This window comes from Mobula birostris, chromosome 17 (assembly GCF_030028105.1).
Source record: "Mobula birostris isolate sMobBir1 chromosome 17, sMobBir1.hap1, whole genome shotgun sequence".
Lineage (NCBI taxonomy): Eukaryota > Metazoa > Chordata > Chondrichthyes > Myliobatiformes > Myliobatidae > Mobula > Mobula birostris.
In genome coordinates, this window is record NC_092386.1 from 2,576,871 (window position 1) to 2,591,912 (window position 15,042).

Here is a 15,042-nt window from a genome sequence, read left to right on the forward strand (position 1 = left end):
GATTGGGAGTTTCGTTAATTAAGTACTACTTGGTTCTATAATTACTCATGTTAAGTACAACAATGTATTCCCAATAACTTTGTACTATTATTATGTTATGTTTATATTTTATGAAACTAAAAAAAAGATTGAAAAAGAAAAGGAATATTGGCCTTCATTCCTAGAGGGATTGAATTCAAGAGCAGGGAGGTCATGCTGCAACTATACAGGGTACTGGTGAGGCCGCACCTGGAGTACTATGTGCTGTTCTCGTCTCCATACTTGAGGAAGGATATACTGGCTTTGGAGGCAGTGCAGAGGAGGTTCATGAGGTTGATTCCAGGGATGAAGGGGTTAACCTATAGGAGAGATTGAGTCGCCTGGGACTGTACCCTCTGGAATTCAGAAGAATGAGAGGGGATCTTATAGAAACCTACAAAATTTTGAAAGGGATAGATAAGATAGAGGTAGGAAAGTTGTTTCCATTGGTAGATGAGACTAGAACTAGGGGACATTACCTCAAGATTCAGGGGAGAAGATTTAGGACGGAGAAAAAGAGGAATAGATAGAGTGGACAGCCAGCGTTTCTTCCCCAGGGCACCACTGCTCAATACAAGAGGACATGGCTTTAAGGTAAGGGGTGGGAAGTTCAAGGGGGATATGAGAGGAAGGTTTTTTATTCAGAGTGGTTGGTGTGTGGAATGCACTGCCTGAGTCAGTGGTGGAGGCAGATACACTAGTGATATTTAAGAGACTACTTAGACAGGTATATGGAGGAATTTAAGGAGGGGGTTATATGGGAGGCAGGGTTTAAGGGTCGGCACAACATTGTGGGCAGAAGGGCCTGTACTGTGCTGCACTATTCTATGTTCCATGAACTATTTTTCCCCCAGAGAGTGGTGAATCTGTGGAATTCTCTGCCCAGGGAAGCAGTTGAGGCTTCTTCAGTAAATATATTTAAAATACAGTTAGATAGGTTTTTATATAGCAGGGAAATTAAGGGTTATGGGGAAAAGGCAGGTTGATGGAGCTGAGTTTACGGACAGATCAGCCATGATCTTATTGCATGGTGGGGCAGGCTTGATGGGCCAAATGGCCTACTCCTGCTTCTATTTCTTATGTTCTTTGTCTAGGCCCTTTGTCATTTTGAACATCAGAATCAGGTTTAATATCACCGCATATGTCATGAAATTTGTTAACTTTATGGCAGCAGTACAATTAAATACATGATGATAAATAAATAGACAAAAAAAACTGAATTTCATCAAGTATACATATGTGTCTATCAAGTAGGTAAGTTAAAATAAGTCGTGCAAAAAAATTGCTAAGTAAATCTTATTCAGTATACTTTATACAGTATATGTACATTGAATAGATTAAAAATTGTGCAAAAAACAGAAATACTATATTTTTTAAAAAGTGAGATAGTGTTCGTGGGTTCAATCTCCATTTAGAAATCGGACGGCAGAGGGGAAGAAGCTGGTCCAGATCGCTGAGTGTGTGCCTTCCAGCTTCTGCACTTCCTTTCCAAAGGTAACAATGAGAAGAGGGCATATCCTGGGTGATGGGGATCCTTAATGATGGACGCCACCTTCTGAATGCACCTCTCCTTGAAGATGTCTTGGATACTATGGAGAATAATACCCATGATGGAGCTGACTAATTTTACAAGCTTCTGCAACTTATTCAGCCTTGTGCAGTAGCCCCCAGCATACCAGATGGTGATGTAGCCAGTCAGAATGCTCACCACGGTACATTTGTAGAAGTTTGAGGGTCTGAGTTGACAAACCAAATTTCCTTACTCCTGATGAAATATAGCCACTGTCTTGTTTCTTTTTTATAGCTGTATCAATATGTTGCATCCAGGTTGGTCCTCAGAGATACTGACACCCAGGAACTTGAAATTGCTCACTCTCTCCACTTTTGACCCCTCTATGAGGATTGGTTTGAGTTCCCTCATCTTACCCTTTCTGAAATCTACAATCAATTCTTTGATCTTGTTGATGGAAGGTCGTTGCTGCGACACCGCTTAACTGGTATATCTTGCTCTGTACGCCCTTTCATCATCATCTGAAATTCTGCCAACAATGGTCGTATCATCAGCAAATTTATAGATGGCATTTGACTATGCCTAGCCACACAGTCACAAGTGTGGAGAGAGACCAGACCAGTGGGCTAAACACACGTTCCTGTGGTGCACCAGTGTTGATTGTCAGCAAGGTGGAGATGTTATTTCCAATCCACACAGATTGTGGTCTTCTGGTTAGAAAGTTAAGGATCCAGTTGCAGATGGAGGTACAGAGGCCTAGGTTCTGTAGTTTATGATTAATCCCCAAATTGAAAACTCAAGTCTATTTGCAGAAGTGGAGTTTCTTCTTTGGAAGAATTCTAGTAAACCTTTTTTGTATCTTCTACAAAAAAAAACGTTTATATTCTTCCTAAAATGGGATGCCCAGATTGGGCAATTGCTAATGAAGACTCTAAAGGGTATGTGCACTCTACATGCAAAGGTCTATATTCCATTTTAATGATATTATATAAATAAAATACCACCAATATTCCCTCAGAATAAGGTATATTTATAATCTATTGTGGAATAACTCTTACCTTTCATTTTGATGTTATTGTATTCACTTTTAGTTTCCTTTGCATCCAGGCAATTAATATCCTTTGTTGATAATGGACGATATTTCTTCCTAATACATAAAGGAGTTTTTTTCTATTAGCAAAGCCCAGTTTAATGTATACCAATTTTATTTCTGATTTCCAAACTGGAAGTTCACTTACATTTAACAATCCTGCAGCACTGTACAATCCATAACAATTAATTGTATTTCACTGCAATATAAGTGTAAATGCAATGGGTTCCATGGATGAATCTCCTAGCTAAAGCATTATGAGACATTAATCCATGGGGTGGAAGAAAATGAAGGGGCAGACCTCCTGGCCAAACTCGTTCATATTTGTATATGGCCTACCGATTACACAATAAATGAGAATGAATGGCTCAGTTTTATTTCACCATGAACCACAGTGGCCAGTCCCAGAGTCAAAGAGAAGTACAGCACAGAAACAGGCTCTTCGGCCCATCTGGTCCATGCCAAACCATATAAACTGCCTACCCCACTGACCTGCACCGGGACCTATTCAATACTTTGCTTAAATATTGAAATCGAGCTCACATGCACCACTTGTTCTGGCAGCTCATTCCACACTTTCATGACCCTCTGATTGAAGAATTTTTCCCTCATGTTTCCCTTAAACTTTTCACCTTTCACCCTTAACACACAACTTGTGGTTTAATCCCACCAAACCCCAGTGGAAAAAGCCTGCTTGCATTTACCCTATGTCTATCTATCTGAAGTTTCCGTTGGTCAGAATTGCGTCCTAACTCGGCTATAACTGGCGCACCAATTGTGAGTTGGAGAGCTACAAGAGAGGAGGCAGCCCACAGGTGCAGGAGCATAGCTTAAAACCAGGAAAGTTTTGCCGGAACTCGCTAAAACTGGCCTACCAATCATGAGTTGGAGAGCAAGGAAGGTTCAGGCATAAAAGAGAGAGACCGCCTTGTGGAGCAGTCATCGACGGAATAGTCTGAGTCAGAGTAGTAGGGCTTTGGCTCATTCGGTCTTCAGCGAGGTTAAGTGAGTAAGTGAACTTTGTTTCTTCTTTGCATTTTTTTTCCAGAATAGAGAGCATATCTATAGGGTTAGTACTTTGCTCTGTGTGTCAGATGTGGGAATCTTGGGAATCTTCCAGTCTCCCAGATGGCCACATCAACGTCAGGTGCACCAAGATGCAGTTCCTGAGAGATCGTGTTAGGAATTTGGAGCTGCAGCTTGATGACCTACAGCTTATTAGGGAAAGTGAGCAGGAGATAGAGAAGAGCTACAGGGAGTTAGGTAAGTGGGTGACTGTCAGGGAAGGGAAGGGAAGAGCTCAGATAGTAGAGAGCACCCCCGTGGCCATCTCTTCAGTAATTGTTATCTCGTTTTGGATGCTTTTGAGGGGGGTGACCTGACAGAGGACGACCACAGTGATTGGGTCTCTGGTACTGAGCCTAGTTCCGTGGTGCAGAAGGGAGAGAAGATGAGGAATGCGGTAGTCATAGAGAATTCCATAGTGAGGGGAACAGACAGGAGGTTCTGTCAGCTTGATTGAGATACCCACATGGTGTGTAGCCTTCCAGTTGCCAAGGTACAGGATGTCTCAATTAGGTGCAGAGTATTCTGAAGGGAGATGGGGAACAGTCAGTTTTCATACATGTTGGTACCAATGACATAGGCAGAAAAAGGGAGGATGTCCGGAAGAGAGAATTCAGGGAGTTGGGTAGAAAGCAGAAAAGCAGGACCTCCAGGGTAGTAATCGCAGGATGGCTGCCTGTAACACATGATAATGAGCTCAAGAATAGCATGATCAGGCACATGATAGCATGACCTGAGCATGCTTAGCAAGATAAATGCCCATGGAATTACAGGGAAGTTACTAACATGGGCAGAGCAGAAACAGAGTGGGAATAATGGGATCCTATTAGTGCTGGGATTGCTGCTTTTTAGAATGTATGTTAATGACTTGGACTATGGGATTAATGGGTTTGTGGCTAAATTTGCCGATGATACAAAGGTAGATGGAGGAGCATGTAGAGTTAAGGAAACAGAGACTGCAGAGGGACTTAGATAGATTAGGGGAATGGGCAAAGAAGTGGCAAATGAAATACAATGTTGGAAAGTCTATGGCCATGCACTTTGGTGGAAGAAATAAACAGGCAGACTATTTTTAGAATGGAAGAGAACTCAAAATCCAGAGATGCAAAAGGATCTGGAAGTCCTTGTGCAAGATACCCTAAAGGTTAACCTACAGGTTGGGTTGGTGGTGAAGGTGGCGAATGCAATGTTGGCATTCATTTCTAGAGGTTCAGAATATAAGAGAAGGATTGTGATGTTGAGGCTCTATAAGACACTCGTGAGACCGCACTTGGAGTATTGTGTGCAGTTTTTGGGCTCCTTATTTTAGAAAGAATGTACTAACATTGAAGAGGGTTCAGAGAAGATTCACGAGAATGATTCTAGGAATGAAAGGGTTACCGTATGAGAAACATCTGGCAGCTCTTGGGCTGTATTTCCTGGAGTTCAGGGAAATGAGGGGGATATCATAGAAACATTCCAAATGTTAAAAGGCCTTAACAGATTAGATATGGCGAAGTTATTTCCCATGGTAGGGGAGTCTAGGACAAGTAGGCAGACTTAGAACAGAGATGCAGAGAAATTACTTCAGTCAGAGGGTGGTAAATCTGTGGAATTTGTTGCCACAAGTGGCTGTGGAGACCAAGTCATTGGGTGCATTTAAGGCTCAGATAGATAGGTTCTTGATTAGCCAGGGCATCGAAGGGTATGGGAAGGCGGCAGGGGAGTAGGGATGACTGGAAGAATTGGATCAGCCCATGATTGAATGGCGGAGCAGACTTGATGGGCTGTATGGCCGCCTTCTGCTCCAATATTTTATGGCCTTCCTCACTGTCCATGACACCACAAATCTTGATGTGATCTGGAAATCTGCTGATTTAGTCAACCATATTATCGTCCAGCTTGTTGATATAGATGACAAATAACAATGGACCCAGCACCAATTCCTGCAATACACCACTCGTCACAGGCCTCCAGTCAGAGGGGCAACAACCTACTACCAATCTCTGGCCAATGTACAAGTTAATATATTACCTGCACCTCCATTTTTCCCTTAATGAGGCCTAAATATCTCATGAAAACAAAGGTTCCCTACAGTTGTTATCTGTACTTTTTGTTCTGACAAGCTTTGTACTCTCAAAGTGTCGCTATTGAAGGCCTTCTAATTATCAAGTACACCTTTACCAGAAAACAGCATGTCCCAATCCACATTTGCCAGTTAGTTTCTAATACCATCAAAACTAGCCTTTCTGCAATTTAGAATCTCGACCCGTGGACCAGACCTGTCCTTTTGCATATTTACTTTAAAATTAATAACATTGTGGTTACTAGGTGCAAAGAGTCCTCCTACACAAACTTTTGCTACCTGCCCTTTGTCATTCCCTAATAGTAGAACCAGTACTGAGCACTCTCTCATTTGGCCTTCTACGTACTGATTAAAGAAACTTTCCTGAACAGATTTGGCAAACTCTATCCCATGTAGTCCTTTGACTGCATGGGAGTCCCAGTCAATATGTGGAAAGTTAAAATCACCTACTATAAATGTTTCTTGCAATAGTCTATAATCTCTATGAATTCGTTCCTCTAAATCCCCAATAATGTGGTCATATCTTCTAGTTTCTCAATTCCACCCACAACACCTCACTGGATGAGTTCTCCAGTCTCTCCGGATGGAGCACGGATGGAGCACTGTTGTGACATTTTCCAACTTGTAGTGCTACCCCTCCTCCTTTACTCGCTCCCAACCTGTCACATCTAAAACAACGGAACCCCAGAATACTGAGCTGCCAGTCCTGCCCCTCCTGCAACCAAAATGCACTAATGGCTACATAATGCCTGGTGTTGATCCATGCCCTGAGTTCAAATGTTTTTCCTGTGATACCACTTGCATTGAAATATATGCAGCTTCGGAGACTCGTAGCACCATTCTCAACTTTTTGATTCTTGACTTTGAGGTTTTACCAACAAATGTCTCCACAATCTCACCACTGTTTTTGCACTCTGGTTCCCATCCACCTGCAACTCTAGTACTTTGAATGATGGAAGAAAATATTATAGTAATCAACACAATATAATCAGCAAAAGTTCAGAGTTCGAAAGTTCAAAATTCAACGTAAATTTATTATCAAAGTGCGTATGTCACCAAATACTAGTCAGAGACTCATTTTCCCGCAGACATTCACGGTAGAAGTACAAGAATCAATTAAAAACTACACAAAAAATAAGAATGGACAGATTGTGCAAATACAAAAGAAATAAGCAAAAATCATTATTAACATAAATAAAAATGAATAAAAATAAAATCCAAAAATATGATTAATAAATACATTGTAGATGTGCTCAAAGGTGGGAGGGTTTTTTCTTGTGATGAACTGGACTGTACTCTTCACTTTTTGTTAGCTTTTCCTTTCCTGGCACCTGGTATTTCCCTAGCAAACCATGATGTAACCCATCAGTATATTGTCCACTGTGCAGCAATAGAAGTTTGTCAGAATTTTAGATGACATGCCAAATCTCCACAAACTTCTGAGAAGATAGAGGTGCTGCTGTACTTTCTTTGAAATGGCATTTACGTGTTGGTTCCAGGATAGATACTCTGATATGATAATGCCCAGGAATTTAAAATTACTGTCTCTCTCCACCTGTGATCCCCTAATGAGCACAGGCTGATGGACCCACAGTTTCTTCCTCCTGTTGTCAATAATCAGCCCTTTGGTTTTGCTGATGTTGAGTGAGAGGTTGTTGTTGTGGCACCACTCCACAAGATTTTCAATCTTTCTCCTATATGTTGGCTAGTCTCCATCTTTGATGCGGCCAACGACAGTGGCATTGTCAGTAAACTTAAATATAGCATTGATCTAAAGAAACCTTCACCTTGTAAAAAGAATGAATATGGAACTTGCTGTCAAAGGTTGTATGGTTAGAGCACAAAGCATAAGGAGAATTAAATGAATTTAGAAAAGGAGGTAGAGGGTTAAGTTGGTAATTTTATTTCATTAGGAGTTTGAGGAGATTTGGCATGTCACCAAAAACACTTGCAAATTTCTACAGATGTACCTGGAGAGCATTCTAACTGGCTGCATCACTGTCTGATATGGAGGGGGGGGGGGGCAGGCGCAACCGCACAGGAACAAAATAAGTTGCAGAGCTGCAGAGAATTGTAAACTTAGCTCCATCATGTGCACTGGCCTCTGTAGTATCCAAGGTATTTTCACAAAGAGCGATGCCTCAAAAAGGTTGCATCCACCATTAAGGATCCCCATCGCCTAGGTTATGCCTTGTTCTCATTGCTACCATCAGCAGGAAGAAGGTACAGAAGCCTGAAGGCACATACTCAATGATTCAGGAATAGCTTCTTTTCCTCTGCCACTCGATTTCTGAATGGATATTGAATCAATGAACACTACCTCACTACTTTTTAAAATTTATATCTTTGCACTATTAATTTTAAAAAATACTTATAATTCACTTTTTTGTGTTATTATGTATTGCACTGCATTGCTGCCACAAATACAACAAATTTCATTACGTATGCTGGTGTTATTAAACTCGATTCTGATAGTCACCTGCCAATTACTTCCCTCTGGGTCCCCTCCTCCTTCCCTGTCTCCTAATGTCTACTCTCCTCTCCCATCAGATTCCTTCCTCTCCAGCCATTTACCTTTCCCACCCACCTGGCTTTACCCATCACCTTCCAGTTAGCCTTTTTCCTCTCCCCCACTTTTTTTGTTTTGGCATCTTCTCCCTTCCTTCTCAGTCCTGAAGAAGGGTTTCAGCCCAAAACGTCGAGTGTTTATTCTTTTCTATATATACTGCCTGATCTGGTGTGTTCATCCAATATTTTGTGTGTGTTGCTTTATTTATATCACTTGCACACATCAGGGTTCAAACATGCTCAACAAGTGAAGAACGTAAATAATTATTTACAAAAAGCAGGACAAATAGAAATAAATCAGTAAATGCCTATAGCAATGAAGATGAGAAAGCTTCAAGCAGGGGGGCAATCGGGATTCAGCAGGAAAAGCAGAGTTCATGGGTTTGCTTAGGGTCATAACAAGTTCTCCCCAGATACCAGCCTCACAAGGTAATATACTGACCCAAGTTGGAATCTGACCACAGCAGCAGCATAATCTTACAAGTATTTTTTTTAAAAGCAATTAATACTGCTGGTAGATTAATTTTAGTCTTTTCTCCCTGCAGATGTTCCCTCATTTGAGAATTCCCAGAGTAATTTTGTTTTCAGATTTCCAGATTCTGTAAATCTTTGTTTTTCTAAACTCAGCTGTATCTTATGTGATGGGTTCCAGCCTATTTGATATATTTGCCTCAGAAAGCAGAATATGCTAGTAGTTCATCTTAATTTGGGAAGATGCTATTTCAGGTTAAGAGAATATTACCATAAACAAGATGAATTACAAAGATTTAATTAATACTGTAGGTGCAATAATTTGCACAGTAAACATTGAGATCTGTTACACTTTCTGAGCATGAATACAGCTCCAATGAAAATGTATTATACTATTATGTATAACCTTAAATTGCATTTAAAGTGTGCAAGGGTATTAACAGAAAGAACATATTATAGTCAGGAAAATCTGCCATTCGGGCACTAAAATCCCAGATGTGACAGATCAACAGACTTTAACTGTGCAAATAATTTTTTGTAGTGTTTGAGTGAAGTGAAATAGTAGTTTGAAATCAATAATATTTTCATAATTCTGCTACAATTTAATACAGCACAATAACTAATCATTACAAGATAAATGAAACTAAAGTTATATGTTCGTACATATAACCAGATTCATAAGTTAGTTTTCTGCACTTGGCGCCAAGCCATCAAAAACAAAAAGAAAAAATAGCTTTCTGCCTCTGACTATAATTAGCTGGCAACAAAATGCAGGTCACCTAAAGGCCGAGCCATTTTGGTTCAACTACTTTCCCAGAAGTTACTTTCAAGTAGTGATGTTGTAAGAATTACTCACGCTGGAATGGCCAGTTCATCCACTTGCTTCTGCATGTCACCACTTAAAACAGCTGATGGCCTCAAAGGTTCAGACCAATGCCACTGCCCCATCTTCTCTCCCTTGGGGTCCTTCATCACATTGCTACAACTTCCCAGCCTCCCAAGGGCTATTAAATATGAAGAGACCTATCAGAACAGGAGAATTTTGTGAGGTTTTCTACTTACTCACCTCTGTGGGAACTAAAATGCCAATTGCATCAAGTCAGACATTACATATCTTATTAAGGTCAAATCAAGGTGGTACTACTATGTCTGCCACAGAACAATGAAAATTTGAACAGTAAATTTATTGCTCAAGTACTAGTCGAATATTATTTGTTTTAGTGATTAAAGTGACTAACACAGACTGAAATATACCACATTAAATTTTAAGTAATGTTGTGATTAATACCACATAACTCAAGTATAGTTTCACTGCTACTATTTATTTCAGTCATTTCAATGTTTAAAAGTCAAAATGTGTTATAAAACAATTGTTTTAAACTATCCAATGGTGACATCTTTCAATATCAAAGTCTAAATATCAAATTTATTTTTGAGTTAAAGAGTTACGAAACATCAACTAATTTTGAGCTGTACATATTAAAGAGAAAATGCAAGAAAACAAGAAAGGAATGAAGTTTAATTAATAGACAATATATTGCAGTTTGGTAGAAAAAGCCTGTATAAAGACCAGGCAAGACAAGTAATCAAAAATGGTAAAAACTATTTTTGCCAACTCCTGCACTATATAGAACTTGCACATTTCATTATATTTGCCATTTCTACCCTGCTCTCACTTTTATTTGGTTCCTAACTCTTCTCTTTCGAGACTTCATCCAAAACTCGTATTCAACATCCATTCACAAACAAGAGAAAACCTGCAGATGCTGGAATCCAAGCAACACACACACAAAATGCTGGAGGAACTCAGCAGGCCAGTCAGCATCTATGGAAAAGAGTACTGTTGACGTTTCGGGTCGAGATCCTTTGGCAGGTCTGGAGAAAAATAGCTGAGAAGTAGACTTAAAAGGTGGGGGGAGGGGTGAAACACAAGGTGATAGGTGATACCTAGAGGGAAGGATGAAATAAAGAGCTGAGAAGTTGATTGTGAAAGAGATACAGGGCTGGAGAAGTGGGAGTCTGATAGAAGAGGGTAGAGGCCATGGAAGAAAGAAAAGGGGGAAGCAGCAGCAGAGGGAGGTGATGGGCTTGCAACATCCATTGGAAGCCTGCAGAATTTCCGGATATTTATTGACTATATACAGGAAGCTACCACCCAGCTTCCTAATGCCTCACTGGACTTCTGCAGTTTCTTTGGCTTTGTTGTATCTGCACTGATCAGACATTCCATGAAGTAACCATTTCCTTCATATCTCCCTGTTCACTCTCATCACCACCAACCGCACTTTCCTTCTCATATACAGTACTTGTTACTATAATTTAGTTTCTATGTATTGCAATGTACTGCTGCCTCATAACAACAAATTTCATGACATATGCCAGTGATATTAAACCCAATTCTGATTCTAGATGACTGCCAAGTTAATTGCTCATCCCACTCTGGACTTCTTTCATTCCCTTAAACTGTTCAAATAAAAACTCAGGCAACAAGACAACTAATCTTCTGATTAGATATATTAAAACTTCAGAATTTAATTAATTCATCTGTTTCAAATAAATAGCCAAAGCCAGTTCTGATGAGAAGTCATGCTCCTTTCACTGAAGCTGCCTAAGTATTTCTCACATTTTTCTTCTATTTTGATAACAAATACTCACAATTTCTTTGAGTGAGAAAGATTTTGCAGAGATCTCAATGCCATTATTGAGACATGTCTGCTTATAAAGGCCATTTGCAGTGAACATTTGTAGCCAACGTGATGGCATCAGTTTAAACATCATCTCAACTTCTTCTTGATTGCAACCTGACAGAACAAGAATATAAATATGTTACCTTAGACTATTTCAAGGGTTCAAAGTTCAAAGTAAAATTTATTATCAGAGTACATACACATCACCAAATACAAACAGAGGTTCTTTTTCTGCGGGCAAACTTGCAAAACTATAGGAGAGTAACTGTACACAGGATCAATTGGACAACAAACTGTGCAATTGCAAATATAAATAAATAACAAGAGCATTAAGTAACAAGATAAAGAGTCCTTAAAGTGAGACCATCAGTTGTAGGAACACCATAAGTAGTACAAGTGTAGCTATCCCCTTTTGTTCATGAGCCTGATTGTTGAGGGGTAGTAACTGTTCTTGAACTGTTCTTCAGATAGTTTTTTTTTGAACATTTATGTAATTCTTTCAGACCAATTTTGACTGATTATCATTCAAATGTCGTAAGGCATTTTTCTTTAAAGCAGTTTAGTACACTGCAAGTTCAAAGATTTCTGATAAACTGAAACTCTCAAAGTGAGCTTCCATTCACATATTTACGCTACTGCTCACTAACCAATTAATTGACAAATTACCCTCTTACATATACATATTTCTTGAAATCATGTTTTTCTAGATTTTACTTTTCCAAAAAACTGGTTAGGTTTGTAAATGAAGACACTAAGTATCATAGTCACCCATAACTCAGCTTGCTAGGTTGTTCGCAACGATAGTGTGAAGCATCTTGTTGCATTAATCTACATAAAAAGTTGCAATTCTAAAAGTAAATTCAGAATGGGTATGCAATGCAACAGAAGATATGTCTTCTAAAATTTTTAATTGATGATGCTACAGTGAAGAGGGTTGAGAGTTTCACATTTCCAGGTGTAAACATTATCAATCTGTTCTGGTCCAGCCATGTGCACATGGCCAAGAAAATGTCTTAGTGCCTCTACCTCTTCAAGAGGCTAGCTGTGTACATACATCTATTGATGCTTCTGGACACATCTTCAGTGATGTTCCTGGAATCATCGGGTGTTTCGGGTCTTTCAACATCATACAACCTCCTCCAGGTGACCCAGCTGGGGCTGATCAGACCCCAGCTTGTGTCCAGATGGCTAGCTACTTATGACTCCATGGCTGCCCTCTTTTGAGCCACAGCCATCTTGAGGCCCTCTCTGCCGCATCGGTGGTACTGCGGATGGCTCTCCTCTTCCTCTCTCCCTCAATGCCCAAAATGCTGAAGGCTCTAGCTAAAGAACGGGCTATGAATCTCCTACAATCAACCTCTACTGGGAGACATCTCACTCTCCATCCAGCCTGCTGACAGTTGCTGACCAGTCCTGCGTACTTGGAGAGCTTCCTTTCAAAGGCCTCCTCCAAGCTATCTTCCCATGGGACTGTCAGCTCCAGCAGCACCACTTGCTTAGTAGACTCAGACACCAGGACAATGTCTGGTCGCAGGGTGGTGGCTGCGATATGGTTGGGGAACTTCAGCTGCCCTTCGAGGTCCACCAACAGCTGCCAGTCCCTTGCAGAGGTCAGAATGCCTGCAGATGTCCTTTTCGCAGGTATTTGCTGCTCCCCAGCTCTGACAAAGGCAATGGTCTGCTTGGAGGGTCGGGACCTCTTCGCCCACTCAACTCCTGCGCTGATGGCTTCAGCGATGGTCTTCAGGACCTGATCATGCCTCCACCTGTACCATCCCTCACCAAGTGCCCTTGCACAGCCGCTGAGGATGTGCTCCAGGGTTCCTCGCTTGGAGCACAGTGGGCACGCAGATGACTCTGCCTTGCCCCATGTGTGCAGGTTTGATGGGCTTGGAAGTACATCGTACACTGCCTGGATGAGAAATTGGATGCGGTGTGGTTCGGCTCTCCAAAGATCAGCCCAGGTCACTTTCCTCTCAACCGCATTCTCCCACCTTGTCCAAGCTCCCTGTTGCTTCATTCCCACCGCCTTGCAGGCTCTCATCTCCTCCACTACTGCCCTCACCTCCTCCTGAACTAAAGAATTTCAACATATTCCCTTTGACCCTTACCAATTTATAGATGCACCACAGAAAGCATCTTATCTCAATGCATCACAGCTTGGTATGTTACCTGCCTGAAGCTGCAGAGAGCTGTGCCCAGATCACAGAAACCAGCCTCCCCTCTGAAGACGGTCTACACATTGCTGCCTTGGTAAAGCAGCCAACAAAATCAAAGACCTTACCTACCACTACTAATATTTTGTTCTCCCCACTCCCACTGGGCAGGCGATACAAAAGCCTGAAAACACGTGATAAGAGGCTTAAGGATAGCTTCTATCCTGCTGTTATAAGATTATTGAATGGTCCCTCGTATAAAATGGACTCTTGGCCTCACTATCTATCTCATTACTGTCTGTCTGCAATGCATTCTCTGGATTTGTAACACTATATTCTGCATTGTGATTGTTTTTGCTTGTTTTACCTCAGTGTACTGATATGATGAAGTGATCTGTATGGATAGAATGCAGAACAATCCTTCACTGTACCTCTGCACATGTGACAATAATAAATACATTTACCTTGACAGCATATAGGAATGTAATATTGTAAATCATCCCAGGTTCGACCAAGTAAGGACTTTCCATGTAGTCTGTTCAAAAGAAGTCGATATTCCACAATTACTCCCAATATGCCATGCAAGATGTATGCTGTTTCATAGATTCCTTTCTGAAGAACAAGCATCAGAATAATATTTGATGAATACTGTACAAATTTACACTAATAAAAACTACAGAAGCATGCCTACTGCCACAATAGGTCTATGGCAGATACAGTCTCTCCACCAGGCTTTGGACCACTTGGACAACAGCAATATGGTTGCCTTGGACACTGTGGCCTGTTGCAGCTGCCTAGAGGCAACAGCAGGAGTCTCTGCTGGGCATGCTTGATTGGGGGCTGGTCCCTCTAGTTGGGGCTGACCTTCAATGATTTCTTGGTGGAAGAAAAGTTGGATCAGGACAATCTACAGTCAGGCCACTCAGAAGCTATATTACTTTTTATCTTTGTGACTGTATGTTTTTCTGCCATTGTAACCATCTGCACTATTTGTGCTATATGGGATTTGCAGTGTGCTGTTGGCAATGTGTTTTGCACCTTAGCCCCAGAGAAACATTATAACGTTTGGCTTCATGTATGGTTGAAAGATAATTAAACTTGAACTTGATTACAAAAATAACTTTATCAGTCTGTTATTGATCGATTACAGCTCAGCATTCAACTATTATTCCTTCAGTAATAGTCAAAAAGCTTCAAAACCTGGATCTTTGTACCTCCCCATGCAAATAGATCCTTGACTTCCTCATTGGGAGCTGTGTGCTTGGCCCACTGCTCTACTCTGTTTGGCTAGGCACAGCTCAAATGCTACCTATAAATTAGCCAATGATACTACTGTTGTTGGAGATGACGATGTGTATGGGACAGGCTGCTCAAGTGGTGTCACATCAACAATCTTGCATTCAATGCCAGCA

General features: G+C 40.9%; 1 protein-coding gene across 1 annotated transcript in view; it reads right to left on the minus strand.

The window, feature by feature from the left end:
- Positions 1–15,042, minus strand: part of slf1 (SMC5-SMC6 complex localization factor 1) — a 140,331-nt gene that overhangs the window by 33,193 nt on the left and 92,096 nt on the right. The window contains exons 12-15 of the mRNA XM_072281213.1: positions 14,095–14,242; positions 11,443–11,588; positions 9,644–9,810; positions 2,587–2,675 (exon numbers count right to left, since the gene is read on the minus strand). Coding sequence (XP_072137314.1) covers positions 2,587–2,675; positions 9,644–9,810; positions 11,443–11,588; positions 14,095–14,242 — 550 coding nt within the window. The remainder of the gene's footprint in view (positions 1–2,586; positions 2,676–9,643; positions 9,811–11,442; positions 11,589–14,094; positions 14,243–15,042) is intronic.